Here is a 27,666-nt window from a genome sequence, read left to right on the forward strand (position 1 = left end):
GGTGCTACAAATAAATAATGTCTTCAGACTTAAAACACATGCATTTAGTCAACTTCCCCTGAAAATGCTTGTGTCCAATAATCAACCAGAAAAAAGTGTTACAGATAGGCATAGGTTCGCAATCACTGCAAAATATTTTTTCTTTTTTTTATTAGCTGAAGTGCATCTTTAAATAATCATTTGTAAATCCCAGTCATACTTGCAGACATAAGATATAACTCGGGCATCCGTCAAAAATTATACATGGCAAGATAGCTAAAATAACTTGAGAGAGAAGAGCTGCCATGGGATAAGAAGAGTCGTGTACATACCCCCAACAGATTCTATTTATAATGACACTTCCCAAAAGCTTTGTACGCCAACTGACAGGGGATCACTCTGAGATGCCTAATACACTCCCTGGTGACAGACAGGCTATGATTTTGTACAGGGTCCAGATAAAGTGGCAGGTGTCTTTGTCAATATATTGGTTGTTTCCCCGGTTCAAATGGTCATTTCTGGCTGTGACTGTTGATTTCCTACCCAAGGATATAGCAGCAGGAACAAAAGACAGAGCATAATTTACTGTTAGACTATACACAATGCTGATCTGTTCACATGGGAAGAAAAATACAGTACAAAATGAATACAATTTTTTTTTTGCAGTGTGTGTGCAAAAGCAAAACACAGTGATTAAAAAAATGTATGTAAACTCACACAAAAAATGCATTCGGGTGTGTCATATGGTCCGCTCCTGAAGAGGAAGGACCCCTCCCTGACTCCCTAGAGACAAGACTTTTTAAGGGGGCAAAGCACACTCAGATCCATCTAGCCAAAAGACCCGGCAGACTCTTCTTTTTGTGATCAGCCAAGGCCGACCACTGAGTTCTAGGTTAGGGGCTCTTCCAAAGAGAGAGACCCTCAAGGCAAGGGAGAAAGGAATCTAAAAGACCCCCAATGCAGAGGAGAAGGGAACCTAAGGGCCACACATCCTCCCCTAGACTTCAGGCTATTGTTGGTTGGCTGAATCCAGGTATGAAAAAGGACACATAAACAACCTTACAAACTGCTATTTCTTTTAAACTGAACTCCAGGTAGATATAAGACACAAATAAATCCAGCTAGGTAAGCAATAATAAATAGTTATTGTTAGACTGACAATAGCCTTCAGTCTGGGAGAGGGGCTAGTAGCCAATCAGATGTGCTGAATACAAATCTGTACATTTATTGGAAAGGGGTGGGAGTGGGGGACACCGCTGTGTTCCTAAACTATCTGTAAGTGGTGTCATCCTCTTGTTTAATGGGGCTGTGTAATTATCATGACTGAAAGCAGAGTTTCACCCAAAAGCGGAAGCTCCACCTGTTTGCACCCCCCCCCCCCTCCACTGCCACCTTTTGGCACTTTTGGGCGGGAGCGAGTACCTGGTTTTGGCAGGTTCCAAGCTCAAATCGCTGCGGAGAACTGAGCCGGAAGCCCCCCCTCCTTACCCCACAGTCTTCTGGGACACATCACAGGTCCCAGAAGACTACAGGACAGTGTTGCCAATCGTCAGTATTTTTACTGGCAGTCAGTAAAAGATTCTCACTTTCTCCTGCTAGTAAATGCCAGTGACAGGAAAAGGTTGCCAGTTAAAAATATGGCTGTGACGCTCCGCAAGCATAGTTCTGGCCCAAGGCCAGCCGAGACCATTGGAGTGCCTGCTACAGTGTGTTTGGACGGTACCGGCGAGGGGAGTCTGGCGGAGTAGGTGCCTGAGTGTGTCCTGTGATGTCATGGTGCATGGGAGTCGAGCGAAGCCAAGGCAAACCAGGAGATGGACTGTCAGTGCTGATTAGACTGGAGTGGACTGAAGGGACTGCCTGGCATGCAGAGAGACTGTCACTGTGACTCAGGAGGGGAGGTGTCGGTGAGGTGCCGTCATCATCTGTGCTGCTGAACACTGCTGTCACTGTCACTATGGGAGTCAATTTGTGCCTGCCCATTCTAGTTTATTACCCTTCTGAGTCCTGTCCCTGAGCTACTTATTTACTATATTGAAAATTAGAAAAGAAATATGTTTTTTGTCTTAATATCTACCTTAAAGCGGAGTTCCAGCCTCACACACTCACCTGTCCAACGGTCCAGCGATGCGGCTGCCCGAAGCCTCGCTCTTCTCCCTCTCTGCTCTGCGGCGCCGGCATCGCTGGTGTGGGCACCCGGCTGTGACAGTTTGCGGCTTCACAGCCGGGTACACACTGCGCATGCGCGAGTTGCGCTACGCACCGTGATTGGCCGGCAATCTTCTAGGACCTCTGACGTGTCCCAGAAGATTGCAGGGAGGGAGGGGGAGAGGAGAACTTCCGCTCAGGGTGCCGCGGCGCTCCGAGCGGAAGTGGTAGCGGGTTACCTGTCAAAACTAGGTACCCGCTCCCCCCCCCCCCAAAAAATGACATGCCAAATGTGGCATGTCAGGGGGTTAGGACCACCTAAAGCGGAAGTTCCACTTTTGGGTGGAACTCTGCTTTAAATGACATTGCTAATTGCATGTTGTACTTCTTTGTAGCCTAAATACTGACATTTGCACTTACAACTGTATTTTTTGTAACTCTTGGAAATGTCAGTAAAACTTGGCTGTGCCAGTACATTTTGGATGTTGTGTCAGTAAATTTAAATCTAGTAGGTGCAGCGCCCGCGCATTACGAAAACAAGGCTGCAAGGCTTCACTTCCTGTTTCCCTTACTTGAGATGCCGACACCTGCACCAAATCCAATTGAAGAATTAGCTTGGGTGAGGAAATTGTGGGATCCCTGGACAGGTAAGTGTCCAAATATTAAAAGTCAGCAGATTCAGTATTTGTAGCTGTTGACTTTTAATATTCCAGAAGGAGCCTGGAGCTTCTGTTTAATGGACAGAAATACAAATCGGGTAAAACAACTCCCTTATATGTAACTTATCTGTCCATTGCCTACAACTTGCAGTGCGGATCACTTATCCCCAGATGTGAGACAGGATTTGTCAGATTTTTAGCTGAGCACAGGAAATAAAAGCTATGATTTTTATTTAAAAAATGTCTACACTCAGAACAGCATCAATCATAAGTAGCAAGAGAAGACACAATCTAATCCCAGCTCACTCATTTCTGCTCCATTTCTTTTACTCTTTTGCTATCAATCTTCAAATTCTTGGAAGGAAAGGATGCTGAATGACACAAAAGTCATTCACATGTCACAAGTGCAATGTTATATGTAAGCGTAGAAATAGGAAAAGTAACTAAAATGATATATGAATTGATTTTTAGTGATATTTTATTTATACTTAGCATTGCAGTCTGTTCTGATATTCCAGCAGCTTATGTGCGTGCTCCAGTGCGGAGTGCATTCCAATACCACTGTTCTCTACACCAAGGAATGGAAAGAGGGTATGCAATGAATCTCTCTCTGACATCTTCTTCTCTTGTCACATGATGCCCAGACATCTTGCTAACGCCAGCAGACTCAAACTTAGCAGTGAAACCTTCTGTTTGCATGCACAAGATATGGATGCCTTCAAAACATATAACATATATAGGCTCTGTATGTGGTCACGTATTTCCACACTTTACCTAGACAGGAATTTGAAAGTGCACACCACATGCAAAGAAAGAAGCAAGTGACAAACTGTTAAAACACTTCTCATACAACAAATATTCTACCGTAGTTTTCCTAATCCTTCCTGTCAATGACATGACACACTGTGGAATGTAAGGTACAGCTATTTTACTATAAGCTGGAAGGGGTGTGAAATATTTATGTTTCCTATTTCAGAGAATGGGTAAAGGAATCGATGGGAAACACGTTGCCTAAATAGTTGGGCAATATTTCTGAAATGAATATTATTCAAGCAATAGGAATAGAACAGATGCTTTATTTTTGTAGTTCACTAAAAACTGACATATTGCGTTATACTCATTGTATCCGCTCCACCACTGCATTGATTATAGTAAACTACACTTACAAAAAGCAATGTTCTTTTTATTGAGAGCCAACTGGCATTTTACCTGCAGTTTACAGGATGGGGAAAATATTTTGTTTTTCCAATTTGTGACTAACTCGTTTTGGAATGGACTTGAGTCTAATCAGACTCCATGATTATGGTTGGGGGGAGAAAAAGTTTGTGATTTTTTGATTTAGCGATTTTGTTTTTGCAACTCTACATGACTTCTAAAATGTGGTCATCATCTAAGCTGGAATAGGCGTATCTCAATTATATTATTTTTGGTATAAAGTTCTTTAAAGAGGAAGTAAACCCTCCTCTGCAACTTTTACCTATAGGTAAGCCTATGATAAGGCTTACCTATAGGTCCTGTAAATATCTCCTAAACATGTACCGTTTAAGAGATATTTACATTGCATGCAGCCGATGACGTCATCGGCGCATGCGCTCTGAAGGAATGGCCACCCGTGCCGCTCCTTCAGAGCCCTATGCCATGAACGGCGGCTCCTGCGCGCATGCGCGGGAGTGACGTTATCACTGGTCCGGCCAATCAGATGGCCGGATGCCGCGATCCCGGAAGACGGGCGACTGAACATGTCTCCCGTCATACAGGTAAGCGGGCGGCACGGCGGGGGCTCGTTCTAAGGTAAGTATTTCATAATGAGCTAGTATGCGATGCATACTAGCTCATTATGTGTTTCTCTTTCAGGTTGGGAAAAAAAAAAATAATTGTATGAGTTTACAACCTCTTTAAAACATACAGATACAACATCTCAGTCCCGACTTTCCCATTGTATCGTAGCCCTGATAATGTGAGACCCTTCAAGCCCTCGAAAGGTGATGGCTGTTTTTTTTTTTATTAAAAGCCAATAAAATTACATTCTGAGCACATACCAGCTTAGTGGCATCTTCATTCCTCCACCCATTCTTTCCATTTATGTTGATAGAGAAAGACAATGGGGTTGATCTACTAAAACTAGAAAGTGCAAAGTCTGGTGCAGCCTCTAACTTCAGTTTGTTCAATTAACCACTTCCCCACTGCTCACTGTGCTGCTACTGCGGCACAGTGGCTCGTTATCATCTGGCGACGTAGGTCTACGTCACCAGACATTCCCCTCTCTCGGCGGCGTGCGCGCGGCGCCGGAGGCTCGCTCCCGCTGTTTTCAGTCACAGTGGGAGTCGGGCCTGGGGAGGAGAGGCGGCGATCGCCGCTACTCTTCCCCGATCATTGGGGAATCTAGTTTGGAGATCCGCCCGCTTGTGTAAACAGAGCGGGCGGATCTCCTAAGTGACAAGTAGTGACAGATTGCAGTGTTCAGCATAGCTGAACATGCGATCTGTCCTTGTGTCACTCAGTCACCTCCCCCCCCCTCCCCCCACACGTTAGTAAGCACCAGGCATACATTAACCCCTCCCTCTCCAATAAAATTAACCCCTTCCCTGCCAGTGTCATTTTTACAGTAACAGTGCATATTTATAGCACTGATTACTGCAGTAATGTCACTGGTACCCCCAAAAGTGTAAAAAATGTCAGTCAAGGGTCCGATCTGTCCGCCGCAATGTCGCAGTCCCGCAAAAAAAATTGCAGATCGCCGCCATTACGCGTTAAAAAAAAACCCACCAAAAATGACAGAAATCTTTCCCTTTGTTAGTAAACGCAATAACTTTTGCGCAAACCAATCAAAATACGCTTATTGTCATTTTTTTTTACCAAACATAGGTAGCAGAAAACAAATTGGCCAAAAATGTAAAAAAAATTTGATTTTTACATTTTTTTGGGGGGGAATTTCATATAAAATTTTTTTTAAAATATTGTTATTTTTTCAAAATAAACGCTCTTTTTTTGTTTATAGCGCAAAAAGTAAAAATTGCACAGGTGATCAAATACCACCAAAAGAAAGCTTTGTTTGTGGGAAAAAAAAGGACATAAATTTAGTTTGGGTACGGTGTCGCACAACCCTGCAATTGTCAGTTAAATTCGCACAGTGCCGAATCGCAAAAAGTGGCCCAGACGTAAGACAGCAAAATCCTCCAGTGGTAAAGTGGTTAAGCTTTGACAAACAAAACCTGGAAACTGATTTTTTTCCTATGCAGAGCTACACCAGATTTACCACTCCAGTTTTAGTAAACCCCTCGCGTATTTAACAAACAACACACTCAGCATTTTACATTTGAATATCTGTCTTAAACAAATTATTTTTAACAAATGGAAGAGGGCTTTAAAACACTTTTCTAACTAGAGTCTGCTATTTCAATCAGTGATTCAGGTTTTCAAATCAATCCAGGTATAGGTTTCACCTACAATGAGATAGAAAATATATCACACTGTTTTGGTCACCTTCAAAATAGAATTCTAGTTAAGTGCAACGGGGCCTGATAAAGAAAAACTTTTAGAGGATATCAGAAGAAAAGATGTTGAAGTTGACAGGTTACAAAAGGATTTCTCAAGATGTTGGTCTCTATCAGCCTACAGTTAGATAGGTAGTCTATAAATGTAAAAAATTAGCCACTGCTCTTACATGGGGACAGTCTACAAAGATCAGTGTAAGGGCATATTATACCATCATGAACTATTAAAAAAAACCTAAAAATAAATAACCCAGAAATATGTCATTATGGAAGAATGAATGGAAAAAGGGAAAGGGGTTTCAAGGACCCCATTTTCCTACTTTTTCCTCATGGGAGGGCTGCAGATAGGCAGTTTCTAGCTCCCCTCTGTATAGAGCGTCTAGGCGGGAGATACGGAGGTTGGAGGACTCTGATTGGCTAAAATAGCTGCCTGCGGAAGGTCAGGTGACCGAAGTTTCTGGAACCGAGGCAGGCTATATATAGGAGTGGGAGCGAGGGCGTGGAGTCAGTCGCCTCAGAAGATCAGCCGGAGCGGAGCTTCCCGCCCGCCCGCCCAAATATATATTAAGTCACGGCCTTATAAATTTATGTGGTAGGGTCACCTTTTTCGAAAGGGGGACAAAAATATGGAGGTGTCTTTATATGGTTAAGTGATAACCCGAGCGTCAAAGCTGGGTAGTTGTGTTATGTATTGCAAAGTTATGCTAATGGTAAAAGTGAAAAAATTATTGATTGATGGATTAATGAGTTAATTAATTTATAAACCAATAAATAAAGGCCGTGGCCAAGTTATTATCCAAGAAAGCTGTCTGGTGTAAGTTATTTATTAAATCTATAATATAGATGCTTGCCATCCCATTAAACGAGAAAGGGTGATTTAAATTCATTAGTGGTCTACTTAGGACAAACAAGTGCCTCACAACCTAATCAATATCTAAACCTAAAACGTAATGTAATATATTGCATCTTACCAGTGGTTAGATTTGAGATCAACATGTTTAAATCTAAATGTAACTAACTACTGCTAGCAAAGCAATTACTTAGCATTCATGCACTTTAAGTTAAACTAGTTTAACCACTTTACCACCAGAGGATTTTGCTGTCTTACGTCCAGGCCACTTTTTGCGATTCGGCACTGTGTAAAAAAAACTGACAATTGCGCGGTCATGCGATGCCGTACCCAAACAAAATTGACGTCCTTTTTTTCCCACAAACAGAGCTTTCTTTTGGTGGTATTTGATCACCTGTGCGATTTTTACTTTTTGCGCTATAAACAAAAAAAGAGCGTAAATTTTGAAAAACAATATTTTTCACATTTTTTTATATGAAATTCCCCCCAAAAAAATGTAAAAATCAAAATTTTTTAAAATTTTTTGGCCAATTTGTTTTCTGCTACCTATGTTTGGTAAAAAAAAATCACAATAAGCGTATTTTAATTGGTTTGCGCAAAAGTTATTGCGTTTAATAAGGGAAAGATTTCTGTCATTTTTGGTGTTTTTTTTTTTAACGAGTAATGGCGGCGATCTGCGATTTTTTTTGTGGGACTGTGACATTGCGGCGGACAGATCGGACCCTTGACTGACATTTTTGACACTTTTGGGAGTACCAGTGACATTTCTACAGTAATCAGTGCTATAAATATGCACTGTTACTGTAAAAATGACACTGGCAGGGAAGGGGTTAATTTTATTGGAGAGGGAGGGGTTAATGTATGCCTGGTGCTTACTAACGTGTGTGGGGGGAGGTGACTGAGTGACACAGGGACAAATCGCATGTTCAGCTATGCTGAACCCTGAAATCTGTCACTGTTTGTCACTTACGAGATCCGCCCGCTTTGTTTACACAAGCGGGCAGATCTCCAGACTCAATTCCCTGACGATCGGGGAAGAGTAGCGGCGATCGCCGCCTCTCCTCCCCTGGCCCGACTCCCGCTGTGACTGAAAACAGCGGGAGCGAGCCTCCGGCGGCGCGCGCGCCGCCCACAAGAGGAGGAGTCCAGCGACGTAGGTCTACGTCGCTGGACGGGTCTGAGCCACTTTGCCGCAGTACAGTCCCAGTGACTGGTCGGCAAGTGGTTAAAGTATATTTTTTTTGCACAAAGAGTAAGGTCTTAATCCCATGTCCCAAATAATCACAGTATCTCTTTAAAAAAGTGGTTGTGCAGCCTCTAAGGAAAATGGAGATACATTTAGTACTGTAAGACAAAAGCAAAGGGCAACACTGATCTCATACAACAGCACTGTAACATTTGCTGAGAAAAGTGGCCATGAGAATTTACCTGAGCGGAGCTTCAATGAAATGGGCATCATCTTAGCCATGTCTAGTACCAAGGAGATTGATACACTACCTGGCCAAATAAAAATCACCACCAAACCAAAGGTGAAACACGTTGGAACGCCTTTAGCTTTGATTATGTGAAACAATCTCCAGACAGAATGAGTTGCATCCTGAGCACAATGAGCAGACCTCTGCTCTCTGGTAGGCAGAGAACAATATGGATTTACCTGCAGCCCTTCTGGTAAGCAGAGAGAGCTCAAAACTATACTTTCTCACTAGCACCTACCTAGGAGGGTGCTACACTTTCTACCTTAAAAGAGGTTGTAAACCTCCCCAAAAAATTTTTGAAAAAAAAAAATCTGAAAGGCAAAGGCATAATGACCGAGTATGCCTCACATAATAGCTCATTATGAAATACTTACTTTGAAACAAAGCCCCAGCAGCACCGCCCGCACAACACTTACACAGCCAACATGTTAACCCATCTTCCTCCTGGGTTTGCGTCCTCCGGCCATCTGATTGGCTGGAGCAGCGATCATGTCACTCCCAGGCAAGTGCACAGGAGCCACCGTTCAGGGCACAGGGCTTTGAAGGAACGGCACGGGCGGCTGTTCCTTCAGAGCGCATGCACCAGTGATGTCACTGACTGCATGCAAAGTCAATATCTCCTAAATGGTGCATGTTTAGGAGATATTTAAAGTACCTATAGGTAAGCCTTCTCATAGGCTTACCTAAAGGTACAAGTTACAGAGGAAGCTTTACTTCCTCTTTAACCACTTAGCGACCTCCCACCGCAGTTTATGCGGCAGGCAGCCGCTCCTGGGCAAAGCGATGTAGTACTATGTACTAAATAAATACATTTTTCTCCTTCACTGATGTGCACTGATTGAGGGCACTGATGGCGGGCACTGTGAGCAGTTATGGCATTTTATTTCCCTCTTGTGTAATCAGGGCACTGGTGATCAGTGCCCTGATTACATTTCTCTGTGTCCCCTTACCGCTGATCGGCTCTCCTCTTCCTCACATGCAGTCTCTGTGTGAGGAAGGAGAGCTGGCGATGAGAGATGATCTTATATGTTTACATTTGAGATCATCTCTCATTGCACATTCCGATCACGTGATAAATGGCCGCTGTGATTGGGCATTCACCACGATCTGTGATTGGCTGTGTCCAAGGGACACGGCCGACACAGATTCTCCCCGATGCGCGCGCAGGAGCACGTGGGGAGCCTGTTACTGGGAGGCCGTTTAAAGACGGCCTTCCGGGAATTAGAGCCCGCGCTGTAGCCATCTTTCGGCTATAGCGTGGGCGGGAGGTGGTTAAGAGTGGCAGCTGCAGATGTAAAAAAGAAAAAAAAGGGATAGACTTGGATCTGCAGATGATGTCAGTTAAAGCATTTGTTACCCCAATATTTCATATTCCTAATATGTGCTTTCGGCACTATGTACTTGTATGAGGAAGTGTACTGTTCTCTTTGTTTTTCTTCCTTTGGGTGAAATCCCTGGCATTCCAGCTAGTCCCCCTGCTTTCCTAATCAAAAGTTAGCTATTCTGGGAACTCAGTGTGTTCTCCTCTAATGATCAGATATGATCCTGACACCCCCCCCCCCACCTTCCTCACAGCCTTTCACTGGGAAGCTCAGCGTGCTGCTGCTTCTCCTCCCCCCAAGCTCTTATGCAGCTGAGAACAGAGGGAGTGTGATCATTTATAAAAAAGGGAAAAAAGGTATTTATAATTTTCTTTTTTAAATATCTATACAAAAATGTTTTGCCTTTCATTTCAATTTTGAACTCAGTGGGTTGTTTTACAAGGTGATCATTTACAATAACTTTAAAGCACCCTAACAAGTAAAAAGAGATTTTTTTTTTGTAAACAAAATGTTACCCCTTATTAACTCTTAGTTTACTCTAATCAGCCCTAACTAACTACGTATTCTCCTCCTTATTCCTCCTCTTTATTCTCCTTCACCATTCAATTATTTTTTTCCTGCTCGTTTTTTTATTTTTTTTTGGTTTGTTTCAATTTCATTAACCATTATTATTTAAACTTTTTTTTTGTTTTTGTTTTGTTCGTTAATATAAATATATAAATATAAATAGGAAAATTTTTTTATTTATTAAAGCACCCCCGTCCCCGTGTGCTCACGCACCAAAGAAAACACATACGTAAGTCGCGCCGCAAATGTAAACGGCGTTCAAATCACACATGTGAGGTATCGCCACGATCGCGAAAGCAAGAGAAATAATTATAGCAAAATAACTTTAAAGCGTCGCCTATAGAGATTTTTAAGTACCGTCGTTTGTCACCATTCCACGACTGTGCGCAATTTTAAACCTTAACATGTTAGGTATCTATTTACTCGGCATGACATCATCTTTTACAATATACAAAATTGGGCTAATTTTACTGTTTAGTTTTTTTTAGTGTATTTTTTCCAAAAAAAATGCGTTTAAAAGGCCACTGCGCAAATACCATGTGACATGAAATATTGCAACGATCGCCATTTTATTCTCCAGAGTCTTTGCTAAAAGAGTATAAGAATTAAAAGTATAGAATATACAAGAATATATAAGAATATAAATATATATATATATATATATATATATATATATATATATATATATATATATATATATATATATATATATATATATATATAATGTTTCCGGGTTCTAAGTAGTTTTCTAGCAATAAAATACTGAATTTAACCTGTAAACAATATGTGTCTGAAATAGGCTTGGTCCTTAAGTGGTTAATATATATATATATATATATATTTATATATACATATGTATATATATATATATACACACAGTGCCTTGCGAAAGTATTCGGCCCACTTGAACTTTGCAACCTTTTGCCACATTTCAGGCTTCAAATATAAAGATATAAAACAGCAAGTGGGACACAATCATGAAGTGGAATGAAATTTATTGGATATTTCAAACTAACCAATTAAAAACTGAAAAATTGGGCATGCAAAATTATTCAGCCCCTTTACTTTCAGTGCAGCAAACTCTCTCCAGAAGTTCAGTGAGGATCTCTGAATGATCGAATGTTGACCTAAATGACTAATGATGATAAATAGAATACACCTGTGTGTAATCAAGTCTCCGTATAAATGCACCTGCACTGCGATAGTCTCAGAGGTCCGTTTAAAGCGCAGAGAGCATCATGAAGAACAAGGAACACACCAGGCAGGTCCGAGATACTGTGGAGAAGTTTAAAGCCGGATTTGGATACAAAAAGATTTCCCAAGCTTTAAACATCCCAAGGAGCACTGTGCAAGCGATAATATTGAAATAGAAGGAGTATCAGACCACTGCAAATCTACGAAGACCTGGCCGTCCCTCTAAACTTTCAGCTCATACAAGGAGAAGACTGATCAGAGATGCAGCCAAGAGGCCCATGATGATCACTCTGGATGAACTGCAGAGATCTACAGCGGAGGTGGGAGACTCTGTCCATAGGACAACAATCAGTCGTATACTGCACAAATCTGGCCTTTATGGAAGAGTGGCAAGAAGAAAGCCATTTCTTAAAGATATCCATAAAAAGTGTCATTTAAAGTTTGCCACAAGCCACCTGGGAGACACACCAAACATGTGGAAGAAGGTGCCCTGGTCAGATGAAACCAAAATCAAACTTTTTGGCAACAATGCAAAACATTATGTTTGGCGTAAAACCAACACAGCTCATCACTTTGAACACACCATCCCCACTGTCAAACATGGTGGTGGCAGCATCATGGTTTGGGCCTGCTTTTCTTCAGCAGGGACAGGGAAGATGGTTAAAATTGATGGGAAGATGGATGGAGCCAAATATAGGACAGTTCTGGAAGAAAACCTGATGGAGTCTGCAAAAGACCTGAGACTGGGATGGAGATTTGTCTTCCAACAAGACAATGATCCAAAACATAAAGCAAAATCTACAATGGAATGGTTCACGAATAAATATATCCAGGTGTTAGAATGGCCAAGTCAAAGTCCAGACCTGAATCCAATCGAGAATCTGTGGAAAGAACTGAAAACTGCTGTTCACAAACGCTCTCCATCCAACCTCACTGAGCTCGAGCTGTTTTGCAAGGAGGAATGGGCAAAAAATTCAGTCTCTTGATGTGCAAAACTGATAGAGACATACCCCAAGCGACTTACAGCTGTAAACGCAGCAAAAGGTGGCGCTACAAAGTATTAACTTAAGGGGGCTGAATAATTTTGCACACCCAATTTTTTAGTTTTTTATTTGTTAAAAAAGTTTGAAATATCCAATAAATTTCGTTCCACTTCATGATTGTGTCCCACTTGTTGTTGATTCTTCACAAAAAATTACAGTTTTATATCTTTATGTTTGAAGCCTAAAATGTGGCAAAAGGTCGAAAAGTTCAAGGGGGCTGAATACTTTCGCAAGGCACTGTATATACATATATATACAGTATATATATATATATATATATATATATATATATATATATATATATGTATATTGCCTCATTATCTTACAACTGTAAGCAATGGCAAATTTATTGTTGAATAAGCAGGTCTATAGCAGAATTATGAAAACTGCCCTGGTCCATAGGTCAAGGCCTTATGCTTACTGGACATTTGCCCAGCTCTTCTGAATGCGTTTTCTCCTGGCAGGAGAAAAGCAGCATTAGAAACGAGTCTAAAGCTGAGTTTTTCAAGTGTGTTTGGGTGCGTTTAGGCACGTTCGGGCATGTTAGGCAGTTGGGCATTCATCCATTTAATTGGCTAGAATATTCATTTATTCTGGCCTTAGAAATAAATGAACACTCAAGCACTAAATGCGCCTAACACTTAAGCGCGTTTTGATGTGTTCGCACGCACTTTTGCTCGTTTTGCATTTTTTTTTCTGGCAGAGCACTCCTCTACTGACTGCGCAAGTGATGTTTTGAGGTTTGTTTGCCTCTAAATGCCCCTGCTTCTAAACATCTGTAAGGATACATAGGCTAACATGGAAGGGCGTTTAGAGACATGTTTGATGCCTAGTGTGCATGAGGCCTAAAGGAGCACAAAATTGACATTATCAAAGGCTTTCTCAGCATTTAAAAGTTTAGAATTTGTCAGAAATATTTTTTTCACTGCATCTAGATCATGATCATTTTAGGATTGCAGCATCGACAATCAAATCCCAAGATGACCGCAATAGAATTTGAAAAAACTTCTATGCAGAAGCAGATCGAGACTTTAGAGGATGAATGGAGATGTACATGTCTCGAGGAAGACGGGAAAGGATGTCATTTTTATAGTTAATATGAAAATAATGCACAGCTTTCTGTGAAGCCTGCAGAAAAATGTGTACATGGCAGAGTTAGAGATAAGAATTGGGAAAGCATTGAGATTAGACTTGCTGCTACAAACACTGGCTTGCTCTTCCATTTTCTCCTTTTCCGAGGAAGGCTTTCCTCCGGAGACTTTTGACTGCAGCAGCATGCTGTTATCTCTTGTACCAGTTGCAGGTGAAGCTTATGCAGGACGCCCACACAAATTCAGAATCACTGCAGGATGGAGATGCCTTTAGCAAGGCTATTGCAAGTCCTGTAAATGTGGAAACAGCTCAATGCGTGATTTTCATTCATTCATTCGTGGACAAAGCCTTGGAATGTTTACAACCTGCTTACACAGCCATGTTTTTCTTTAACGCAGATAAGTCCGCAAGTGGGTTGAGCAGCTTGTCTTTCATAGATGTACAGCTAGGCTTTGCAGATTACTGAAATGTATGCAGTATTAAGTTGTATATCAGTACATAACTCTGTAGATGTCTTGGAATGTCTGCAATATACAGATACATGTTAGTGATTAGGAGATATATATTTTTTTAAAAATGCAATAACAATATACCAAATATTGTAATGGTTATAGTATAAAATGCTGGTATGTCTGTGTTCAAGCTCTAGATTGACTTTAGTTATTTGTAGCCAATGATAAGGGCATATGTCTGCAAATGCTTTTAAAAGAGCAATATGGCTAAAGCTTTTCTGCCCATAATTTTCTTTTGGCTCACAGGAGTGCATTTACTTTTGCTCTTGTGACCCAGAGTCAGCTTATAGCAGACTATTGTCTTCTGACAGCTGACGTGGCAGAGCCACTGCAGGCTTTAGAAAGGATCTCATCAATATTATCAGAATCCACCCAGCTTCCTGATTGACAGCTGTTTCTGGCTCTCAGCATGCAACTGGGAGCAGAAACCAGCTGTGCCAGCCCCCTCGCCAGCCTAGTGGGGGCTGAAGGAGAAGAGCGGAGAGTGGTGACTTACAGTCACTGCTTTCCTCTCTCAGCAGACCAAGAACTGAGCAATCACTGGTCATGTGATCACTCAGTTATCGGGCTTAGAGCCGACCTAAGACAGCATAGAGGTGAGTATGTGTGTTTGTTCTTCCATTAAACCTATACATCTCCTTTAAACATTTTTGGTTTTAAGTGGAACTAAACCCAGAGATTTAACAGATTCCCAAAAGCCATGCCATAGTAAACCCCTTGGCACCAGCTGTACACAAATATGTGGCCTCTCGGTGTCTGGTCCTTAGCGCCGTGTGGCCACATACTTGTGTTACACCTGTGCTGAAAGTGCATGCGCTGCATGCTGCACTCTCCCAGCACAGTTACAGTCCCCTAACCGAAAGTTTACGGACCATGTGGCAGCCAATCACGGCGGTCACGTGATCATAAGCCCCGCCCTGCCTCCTGGCGTCATACACCTTTTAAAGCACCGGGAGCGGCCGGCACTAAGAGGTTAAGACATACCATGAAGTTTAGCTGTTGTGCTACTGTACCAAACTGTCAAGGCATCCCCCAGCCAGTGTCTTAGCTGATCTTATATGTAACACCATAGTAACTGAAGATCAGACAAAGGCAGCTTCCTTTGCTGTAAAGGATAGGAGGGTTTGGTTCTGCTTTAGAGTAGAATTAAATCATCTACAGCAGGGGTCTTCAAACTATGGCCCTCCAGTTGTTTAGGAACTACAATTCCCATCATGCCCAGTCATATCTCTGAATGTCAGAGTTTTACAGTGCCTCATGGGATGTGTAGTTCCACAACAGCTGGAGGGCCGTAGTTTGAGGACCCCTGATCTACAGGTTCCCAGAGCTCCTGCAATAAGGTGCAAGTATGCACTGCAAATTTGCACATTTTGGCAAACTTACCCTCTAATGTGCCTTTTTTTAGTGATGTAAGGTCCACGAACTGGTAACTCCTGCAGATTTGCACTGAAATTACATTATCTCACCCCTCAGTTACATGCTCTGCATCTCATAGATCCCAGGAATGGACTGGTAGTGCAAACTGCACTGCACATGCACTACACAGTATACACTATTCAATAAACAGCAGTTTTTTTTTTTTTTTTTACAGAAGTGACTGATAAAGTCTTGTCTACCAACAAACTGTAAATGCTACCAATTTTCTTATTTTTACCTTTAGTTTCAATTTAATTTGTCATTTGTAGGACCCTAAATGTTCAAATGTAGATTAAGGAGTGAGATTTGATGATGTGGATTACCATAGAGAATCAATGGTGACTTTCTGATAAAATGAATGACTTGCCATTTGAGAACAGCAATTGTCTAAAGTAACCAGTGCTGGCAAATGTAACTATGGTAAATTTTGAAAAATGTTACCACAACTTTGATTTCATATTGAAAGTGAGTGAATGCAGATTCTGGATAAAAATTGTGGAATGATGTTATTTATAAATGGGAAACCAAGGCCCTAGAGTACCCAAAGCAGTTATTGGTTTGTATAATTCTAATGATTATGGTACAACAAGGTGGTAACACACATAAAGATGTCCTTAAAGTGCTATAAATGTCACTGAAAAATGTGGCTGATTGAATATGGTTCTTTGCTGACTTGCTAGAGATGGATTGCTTGAAAAAAAACCTGGACTGACATGGCTCCAGGAAAAATTGGAATACCTCCTGCCGCAATAGGAGTTGTTAGATGGCGCTAAAAATACAATAAAAAGTCCACCAAATAACTACCACAAATGCATGGAGGTGGGGCAGGTCAGGAGCAATTCTGGGCCACAGGTTTCACATCCACAAAAGTTTGGCCAGTGGCAAACAATCATTAAACATTCAACACACACAGGATGATGATAAAACTTTCTAAACATTCTGCTTTTTATTTTAACAGAAGTGCTTTGTAAGATATTACTTTCATCTGTAAAGAAACCCAGGCTCCACTATGTGAGGTTAATCATACTTTACAATTGCTCTTTGTAGATTAACTGAAGATGCAGCTGGCATTACATACATTGTGACGAGGCTTACACGGTCAATAAACAAAGAAAACATGAAATATGAAACTACATTAAAGATTAAAGTTAAATCTTTGCAGCTACAATGAATACAAACATGGATATACAAATAGATGTAGTCAATGTATTCTGCAATTCACAAATCATCTGCTTTGAATTCTAATCCATCTGGCTCCACCATAAACCTGATGAAAACAGGAGCTACAAAATGTGTGTCGGCTTTAGAGTCGGAGATAATGAGATCAGGGAGTGTGAAATACATCATAGGCAGTGACTGACAAGATGCTTCATTATTCATGGTGTTCTGCCAAATGGAAAGCTTGAAGTTGTTACAAAATAGATCATAGCGGGGTATAGCTGAACTTCTAAGTGCCACCATGCAAGTGGTGAGTAAGCTTCCTTTGACATCCTACTTGTTCTTGTGTCACTATGGTCAGCTGTAATGTTTCTTTATTTCTAAATTCTTTTGCTTTCCATTAGGCATGTGTTATCTGATATGAAATAAATAAAATTCACTGCTTTAAAGGATTCTCTAAACTTTCTCCTGTGCTCTTCCTGAAGCTCCCTCTACTTTACGAGGACAATTTGTTAGCAGTGCTAGAGATGCTCCATTCAATTCACAAAATAACCAGGTCTTAAAGTAAGGCTGAAAACTTGTTTTAGCTTGCTGTTGTGGAAATGAGGCAATAGGGAGGTAATCACTGTCTTTTTCGAAACTTGACCATAGTAGATTACAGATAGAAAGAGAGCAAGATGCTTTCCAGTAAGAAAACTATTATACATTTTCATTAAACTGAACTTTTTTGTTCCCCAGAAAAAATATTTTGGTACCTTCATGGTTCTTTTAAGATAGTGGTACCTTTAATGGTTCCATCACAACCATTTTTGCAAAATCAGTCCCTGCAGGGAATCTGTAATGTTATTAGTATGCAAATATTGACTTTTATGTCAAAGTCTACAGTATGCCATCTTATTCATCTTTGGCCTTGCGGTCTGCCTCCTGATATACTGTAGCTCTCCTGCCTCACTTGCTCCACCCCAGAAAGCCACATACACATAAAAAAGTAGTAGTACACAAGGATCAGCACAATGCTTGCCAAATGCATGTATGTATAAATGTTCTGACCTCATCTTCCATGGCTGCTATGAGATCATTCATAAATACAAGACACGGGCAGGTCTGTTATTTTTTGAATGAAGCTGAGAGACTGGATCCACCAATGTGATTCTCAGGGAGAGATGATAGCACCTTACTTGCAAATACATGAATAAGGGGGAAAGGGGGTGGATTGAGACCCTATTTTGGCACAGAATAATGCATGGAGGGTGCTTCTGCTAGAACAATTGTCTGATATATGGGAACGGTTTTCCTGAATACTGGGAACTAAAAGGGCTTGAGCCAACTTTTTCTTTGGTTTGAATCAGCGTGGGAAAGAAAGAGTTAGAACCCCTGTCAAACTGTTGTGTCTTTGTTGGAGACTTCTCCCCTCACATCATATATCATTGGCTACACAGAAAGAAAAGAGGATCTCCCAAGAGGAATCAAGAAGGTAATACAAACCTGGCAGGAGCTCTAGCTCTTTCCGTTCTGTCCAAAAAAAAGTATTGGCTAGAGTTTACCTTACTGGGCATTTAACTTACTGAATAAATACTGCAAAACTGACAGAACTATTAAAACATCTAATAATTTCAAATGTGCGAGCTCCTACTTGAAATGGTATAAGGACAGTGTTTGAAGTCAATGTTTTCGAAAGAGTGCTCAAAGCCAATGCTGTGGGGACATTTTTTTAAGCCAATATTGTAGGGACAGTGTTTTAAGCCAGAAGTTTAAAAGTAGATAAAACACCAATTTCAGCTAATTCTGTTTGACATTGGCAATTCACTGACACAGTAGTCAATTTGGATGAGCTTACAGAGCCTTAAAAAGTATTCATACCCCTTGAAATTTTTCACATTTTGTCATGTCACAACTAAAAAACGTAAATGTAATTTATTGGGATTTTATGTGATAGACCAACACAAAGTGGCACATAATTGTTAAGTGGAAGGAAAATGATAAATGGTTTTCAATAAATATCTGAAAAGTGTAGCGTGCATTTGTATTCAGCCCCCCCCCCCCCCCCCGAAATGGCAATACTTTGTAGAACCACCTTTCACTCCAATTACAGCTGCAAGTCTTTTTGGGTATGTTTCTACCAGCTTTGCACATCTATAGAATAACATTTTTGCCCATTCTTCTTTCGAAATAGCTCAAGGTCTGTCAGATTGGATGAAGAGCGTCAGGGAACAGCAATTTTCAAGTCTTGCCACAGATTCTCAATTGGATTTAGATCTGGACTTGAAATAGGCCATTCGAACACATGCTTTAATCGAAGCCATTCCATTGTAGCTCTGGCTGTATGTTTAGGTCATTGCTCTGCTGAAAGGTAAACCTCTGCCCCAGTCTCAAGTCTTTTGCAGACTCTAACAGGTTTTCTTTGTAGAATTGCCCTGTATTTGGCTCCATTCATCTTCCCATCAACTCTGACTAGCTTCCCTGTCCCTGCTGAAGAAAAGCATCCCAACAACATGATGTTGTCTGCACCATGTTTCACAGTGGGGATGGTGTGTTCAGAGTGATGTGCAGTGTTTGTTTCCCTCCACACATAGCGTTTTGCTTTTAGGCCAAAAAATTCTGACCTTCTTCCACATGTTTGCTGTGTCCCTCACATGGCTTTTCGCAAAACTGCAAACAAGATTTCTTATGTCTTTCTTTCAACAATACCTTTCTTCTTGCCACTCTTTCATAATTTGTGGAGTGCACGACTAATAGTTGTCCTGTGGACAGATTCTCCCACCTGAGCTGTGGATCTCTGCAGCTCCCTTAGAGTTACTATGGGGCTCTTGGCTGCTTCTCTGATTAAAGCTCTCCTTGCCTGGTCTGTCAGTTTAGGTGGACAGCCATGTCTTGGTAGGTTGTGCCATACTCTTTCCATTTTCAGATGATGGATTGAACAGTGCTTTGTGAGATGTTCAAAGCTTGGGATATATATATATTTTTTTATATAACCTAGCCCTGCATTAAACTTCTCCACAACTTTATCCCTGACCTGTGTGGTGTGTTCCTTGGCCTTCATGATACTGTTTGTTCACTAAGCTTCTCTAACAAACCTCTGAGGGCTTCACAGAACAGCTGTATTTATACTAAGATAAAATTACACACAGGTGGACTCTATGTATTAATTAAGTGACTTCTGAAGGCAATTGGTTCCAGTAGATTTTAGTTAGGGGTATCAGAGTAAAGGGGGCTGAATACAAATGCACGCCACACTTTTTAGATATTTATTTGTAAAAAAATTAAAAACCATTTATTATTTTACTTCAACTTCACAATTATGTGTCACTTTGCGTTGGTTTATCACATAAAATCCCAATAAAAATACATTTATATTTTTGATTGTAACATGACAAATTGTGGAAAATTTCAAGGGATATGAATACTTTTTCAAGGCACTGTAGATTAAAGTCTATATTCAATGTTTCACTTATCTCTAATTTCTATACTTAGATATTCACAGAGCATTTCTCTTTGTAATCATACCTAGCACCTGTTTAAAAAATACATTTATCAGAACTTGTTTTTCAGCAATATATATTCACAATTTATTTTTGCCTTGTTGCAAAGAGTGAAAGATAGACAGCCTGAAAAGAAGAAGATTTACCTGCCCGGTGGGTGGTGAGTCAAATATTCTCTTCAAAAGATACCAGAGACACTGCTATCTGATGCTTCTGGGTCTGATGGATAGAATGTCCCCGGCCGCCCACTGTGGTTCCTCCCACTGGCTGCCATGTCACTACTTTGGTGCCAATATCTCTTAAAGAGGATTTAACTTACCAACTGCCGGACAAGTAAGTACAGTATCAATCTTGTTTTCGAAATACCCATTTTGTAAATTTTTGCAACAAGGCTACAGGGTCACCTAATACCCAATTTGCTATTGAATTATACCTTTATGGTATGCACACTTTAGTTGGCCCTTTATTTTGCATATGTTGTGATAACTGGTCAATGTAAATCCTCATACACACAATGAGAATACCGGACAAATGATCGTCTGGTTCTTTTTGCATGTTAGTCTTGTATCGAAAACCAATACTAAAGTTCTGAAAATTCTCATACGACAGTAATGTAATGTTTTGTATTGTAATGTATTCTTTCGTTTCCAAGCATGCGTGGACTTGGTCTTCCAACTATTTTACAGACGCATACTGTACCGATTAAATAAAATTTGTTCATTCTGGTATTGTACAAGAAAAATGTTTGTATTTGTCTCTTCACATAATTTCACATAAACGAATGTGATCCACTCTCGAAAGCTGTGTACTAATGATTAGGAATGATCGAACGGTTCGGGTCCACCATCGGTTCGACCCGAACATTGGGTGTTCGAGGTTCGGCCGAATTTAGAACTTTTTGCCCAAAAAGTTCGGAATTCGGCAACCAGAACCGCCCAAAATGCAATGCTTCAGGAAATGGGCTTTAAAAGCCCGTGATTGGACCAGAACCATTAGCAAAAGCCAATTGAGGGGGCAGGAGAATGCTAGGAATGTGATTGGATTGACTAGGGGGTCCCTAGACCAATCATTAGTGAATACACCCCCCAGTATATAAGATCGCCCCCGCCATATTCCTAGCATTGTTATACTGGACATGGAAGAGAATGGAAGCAGTTCTGTTAATTTTACTTTAAAAGTGTCATTTAGCTATTTTTAGTGTGAGGAAAGGGATATCTAGTGTAGTTAGAGTGCTCCTTTACACTTAAGTTCGCTTCAAAAATTGAGTTTCTGTAGGGAAAGTGTTAATTGTAAGGGGACCGTAGTGTAGTGTAGGGTTAACTGACAGTGACTGCTATGGCAGGGTGACAAAACCCCTCCATAGCAGGGTGACCGCTATAGAGAAATGATCATTTCTCTGAATAGCTTCGTAACTGGAATATGGCTTCTCACCAGCCAAGCATTTTTTATGCTGCAGGGGCTGCCACTGCCAGTGCTTTTTTGAGGACATGTTTGATGTCAGACATGACATCTGAACATGTGTATAGGGGGTATATATAGACATATATGTCTGAATATATACCCCTAGACATATATAGGTGTGATAGTAGCAGAAATAAATGCTTGCGCTAATGAAATCATTTACAGGAATATATTTCTGCTACTATCACACCTATATATGTCTAGGGGTATATATTCAGACATATATGTGTATATATACCCCCTATACACATGTTCAGATGTTTTGCCTGCCTCAAAAGAACCCAAAAAAATGCCAAAAAAACGCTAGCATCAAAAAAAAATGCCCAGGTGTGTTTTTGCTATCATTTTTTGGGGGGTTTTGGAGGCAGGCAAAACATCTGAACATGTGTATAGGGGGTATATATAGACATATATGTCTGAATATATACCCCTAGACATATATAGGTGTGATAGTAGCAGAAATAAATGCTTGCGCTAATGAAATCATTTACAGTAATATATTTCTGCTACTATCACACCTGTATATGTCTAGGGGTATATATTCAGACATATATGTCTATATATACCCCCTATACACATGTTCAGATGTTTTGCCTGCCTCCAAAACCCCCCAAAAAATGCCAGCAAAAACACACCTGGGCATTTTCAGATGTTTTTCCTGACTGCAAAGATCCCAAAAAAATGCCTTCTATTAAACCGGCAAGGTGTTACAAGAGCGAAGCAAACCCCCTGTCAGAAAGTTTTCTAATACAAATGATCTTTTTTTTTTCATGGTTCTGGACATGCTACAGAGCTGAAACTTCACATGCACACCTTTTAGACCCCCCAGATACGAAATCCAAAGTAAAAATCAATAAATCTCTTTTTTTTTTTTTTAATTTTTCAATAATTGGCTTTTTTATCAAAAATGACAATTTTTAAGAACTTTTTTTTGTGTGATTTTGTGTCTGGGGGGTCTAAAAGGTGTACCTGTGAAGTTTCAGCTCTGTAGCATGTCCAGAACCAGAAAAAAAGATCATATAGGTGTTAAAGTTAAAGGAGGGTCCCGACCCACATCCCTGTTCTACTGAAAAATTATCTTTTTTTTTTCATGGTTCTGGACATGCTACAGAGCTGAAACTTTACATGCACACCTTTTAGACCCCCCCATATACTAAATCCAAAGTAAAAATCAAAAAATCTCTCTTTTTTTTTTTTTTTTAATTTTTTCAATAATTGGCTTTTTTATCAAAAATGACAATTTTTAAGAACTTTTTTTGTGTGATTATTAGTTAATGGGACATGACCCAGAACCCTAGGCACTTTTTAGGGGCATTTATTGGGTTTTAGGGCTTCAAAATGGTGTTTTTTGATTACCGAAGTTCGGGTCCCATTGATTTCAATGGGGTTCTGAAATCCGAACCGAACTTTTGGAAAATTCGGGTGTTCTGGTCGAACCGAACTTTTCAAAAGTTCGATCATCCTTACTAATGATCAGATTATTGTATGATCACTTTAAAAGCAGTATTTTTTGTCCAGGGCAATATGCACGCAGCTATGTAAAGATCCAAGATGCAGCAACGCCTTCAGAGTTATAAAAAAACTCTCAAGGTGTCGTGTTCAGGGGGCAGAGCTTTGACACCCTGCACTCAGTCTTTCCACTGGGCTTCATTCAACACAAAAGACTGAGCACATCTTGTGGCCAAAAATAGGCACTGCAGGGGACGGCTTGAGGCTGAAAACAAGTATTGTAACATGAGCTGCTTTAAAAAAAAAAAAGCCAGTGGAAAATGTTAAAGGAGAAAATTAGGTCTGGAGCTGGGTTTTAAAGAATTATAGGAAAATAAGTAATGTCGGTTTTTTGTGGACAGCTGTGGAGATATGATGCACGGGGGACACATACAGCCATAAAACACTGACAGATATTCTAACCCTCCCCTGTTCTTTTCCCCTTCAAGGAGTTTTTATTGAGAAGAAAACGTTTTTTTGTTCAAGGAACATAAAGCAATAAAAGGGAGGGTTGCATAACCTTTACAGCTAAGTAGTAATGCAAGTTAACACAGAGGTGGTATGAGGGATCTTCAAAAAGTTTCCATGCTTTTATATTTCTATTGGAAATGGTGAGGGCTGGAGTAGTAGTAATTGGTCATGTCTGAGAGTGTCATGTGATTAGTCTGACTGGCAAGCCCGGTGACATTGCAGTTTAGTATAATAGTTGTCACGCTGTGGTTAAGATGGCTGCGAAACTCATAAAAAAAAGTGTGGAAACTTTTTGAAGAACCCTCGTTTTAATCAAATCAGTGGACATAGGCATAAATTATTCCAAATACTTAGTTATGTAATAGTTCAAATTTAAAGAAATTCTTTAGTTATAGTCGATATTTCTTTTTTTAACACCAGCATTGTAATAGTAATACAAACAATAGTTATATTTGACAATCTAATATAATCTCACCCAAAAAGTCTCCTTTTGCAGCTTCTCACCTTCTGTTTACTTTCAATTTCCAAGAACTACATATCCCATGGTACCTTGCTGCCTGCAAGCAATACTTCCTGTAGTGACTCCACCTCCTGAAACTCCTCCTCCTCCTCCACCTCTGCACTTCAGAAGGCAGGCTCTGTGGATTATGTGACACAGTAGTGCCTACTCACAGGGGAATAGTAAAAATGTGTCACAGAATTCAAGGAAATAAATGTGTGATATTATTCAGAAAGTAAGTTTACAGGCTTTAGGATTGCCCAGACTAATAGGAGTAAGCTAGAAATAACTGAAATACAATGTGGAAATAAATATATGATATCACAGGTCATAACTACTGAGTGGATTTTAGGTGGAAAATTTGATCACAACTTGCCAGAGAAGTGAGATATTGTTCTGTCCTCTGGAATCGGATAGTGAAGGTTGTGTTACCATATATGATGGTGAGACTGGATGAAGTAATTAGTCGCTTAGGGTAAGTTAACCACTTCCTGCAAACCGACGTACCTGTACGTCGGCTTGAAGAAGTGGTTGTACCAGGGTGATGCCTGCAGCTGCAGGCATATATACCCAATACGTTTTTTTAGAGCCGGAGGTCGGCTTTCTAATGATAACAACCGATACGGCGCAGCACCCGCTCAGCCATTCTCAAAGGGAACGGGAGGGGATGTCCCTCCCCTCCCACCGCCTTCCACTGCTCTTCTGGGTCTCCCGTCCCACCAATTGGCTTCGATCGGGTCTCCGATGAAGTAACCCGGAAGCGATGTCACAACAACACTTCCAGTTTACTCGGCTGCCAATGGCGCCAATTTAAAAAGAGCGACAGCATTCAGAAAAGTGCAGATTTTGGCATTTTGAATACTTTTAAGTGCAGTGGAGGGGTTTGGGGTCTTTTAGACCCCAGATCCCTCCAAAAAGAGTATCTGTCACTGCCTATTACTGTCACAAGGGATGTTTACATTCCTTATGACAGCAATAAAAGTGATCAGATATTTTTATTTTAAAGGAACAGTGATAAAAATAAAAAATAAAATAAATAGGAAAAAAAAAGATTTAAAGTGCCCCTGTCCCCATGAGCTCGGGCATCAAAGAAAATGCATACGTAAATCGCACCCACAAATATAAACGGTGTTCAAATCACACATGTGAGGTATTGCCGCCATCGCCAGAGTGAGAGCAATAATTCTGGCAAAAGATCTTCTCTGTAATTCGCAACTGGTAACCATTAAAATTTTTTAAAGCCTCCCCTATGGAGATTTTTAAATACCGTAGTTTGTCGCCCTTCCATGAGTGTGCGCAATTTTAAACTGTAACATGTTAGGTATCTATTTATTCAGCGTGACACCATATTTCACAATATACAAAATAATTGGGCTAACTTTACTGTTTATTTATTTTTTTTAATTCAGTAAAGTGTATTTTTTCCATACAAATTGCCTTTGAAAGCCCGCTGCGCAAATACCATGTGACAAAAAAAAATATTGCAACAATCTCCAGAGTCTTTGCAAAACAAATATATACATATATATATATATATATATATATATATATATATATATAGAGAGAGAGAGAGAGAGAGAGAGAGAGAGTATATATATATATATATATATTGTGTGGGGGTTCTGAGTAATTTTCTAGCAAAAAATACTGATTTTAACTTGTAAACAACGTGTGTCGGAAATAGGCTTGGTCCTTAAGTGGTTTAGATGAGGTAGGGGTAAGTGAGAGGGAAGGAAGCAGGTATCACATACCTGGTAGAGGCCAAGATTACAAGGTGGCTTCCTTTACATCTTCTGCCAAATACCCTGGAGATAGTGACAGGGTGTAGCAAGATAAGGAGTGCCATGGAAGCCCGTGGGTCCAAATGCAGTAGGCAATCCAAGGATAGTGTGGGGACTTCTGAGATGCTAAGGATGCTCAAACTGAATCTGGTGCAGAAAACTGGTACACAGTTTAGACACAGAACCATGCAGATTCAGAAAACAAAGATGTAGTCAAAATGAGCAGCAGTCAGCCATAGCTAGGCAACAGAAGTACCAATTCGGAAAGCAGGAGCATTGTCAAAGTTCAGGCTAAGGCCATTACCAGACAGACAGCAAAAGTAAAGTGAAGACATAAATCAAGGTTAGCAGAAACCTGGATACAGTGAAATCAGGACACAAGCCAGGTCAAATACTGGATAACAGAACTTAGGTCAGGTCACAGGTCACAGCTGACTACCACTTAACAATTTTCCTCACTTGTGCTACACCAATGCTGGTGGCAGACATTCATGTACATGTGCCAGAGCACCACCAGAAACATGCACAAATGTGTGCACAGCTGTGACCCTATGGTTCAGACCACAGGCCTATATGCAATATAGGTCTACCGTGCACTTGACCTTCCTTGCAGGAGGTCTATTGGCTTTAAAGGGAAAAATTACGTGAGGGGAGTGAAAATAATCCAGCCTTCATTTTTGTTAGAGGTATTTTGTTCCCTTCCTGCTATGGTGACCACATTGAAAGTGAGAGAAAAAAAAAAAACACTCCAGTGGAGTACACAGACAGAAATAAAAACCTGACAGAGTTTTGCTCCACTAAAAATATGAATCTATTGCTGTGCGTTTCCATTGGAAAGATTTCCCCTCAATTTCTATATTAGCGAATAGGGGACAGAATATCACAGGAAATCTTCCCAATAATGATAAGGCATCAATAAAAACCCATTGGTGGTCCTGACACAAAACTAAAACAAAAAACCCCAATAAATAATTCATTTTTATACATTGATTGTATTGATTTATTTTTAAATTAATTTTAACAAAACATGAACAGAGTACAGATTTTCTAATTCGAAATACTAACACTAATTACATTTAATAGAAGTTGTTATTGTAGCAGCAATACTTTTTTTGTTATTATCTTGATTTATGCAATGCCAGTTGTCTGTTTCTGTTACTTTTTTTTTATTAATCCTTTAATCATTTTTGTATCTCTTATTGTAGATTCTAATTGCTCATATTTCAAGTTCTTCACTACTGGAGAAAATGCGTATATATTTCAACGTGTTACACACAAAGGTGAGTTCATTTTTTCAAGTTTTTCTAGTTCAAATGAGGTTATCCCTCCAAATAAAATAGGTATGCAATGTGCTGCTATTACTGGTACAAAAGATTTTATTTACAGGTCATTTCCAGGAAATCTCAAATGCATTACGCTGTAATATTTTTTTATTTCCTGATCTTGCTCTTCTGTTGCAGAATTCAAACAAGTGAATGGGGAAAGTCATTGAAATAAAAATGTTTTGCATTGCCCCTTAACATCTCACAGATTCACCTCACAATTGTAATTTTCCACAGAAAATTTGAGAAGATTGTT

At 40.2% G+C, this 27,666-nt stretch overlaps 1 protein-coding gene across 1 annotated transcript in view; it reads left to right on the forward strand.

Annotated features, from left to right (window-relative positions):
* CACNG6 (calcium voltage-gated channel auxiliary subunit gamma 6) overlaps nucleotides 1-27,666 on the forward strand; it is a 145,524-nt gene that overhangs the window by 103,632 nt on the left and 14,226 nt on the right. The window contains exon 2 of the mRNA XM_082273560.1: nucleotides 27,294-27,368. Within this exon, the coding sequence (XP_082129686.1) occupies nucleotides 27,294-27,368 (75 nt within the window). The remainder of the gene's footprint in view (nucleotides 1-27,293; nucleotides 27,369-27,666) is intronic.

Source organism: Pelophylax lessonae (genome assembly GCF_965119305.1).
Source record: "Pelophylax lessonae genome assembly, chromosome: 12".
NCBI lineage: Eukaryota > Metazoa > Chordata > Amphibia > Anura > Ranidae > Pelophylax > Pelophylax lessonae.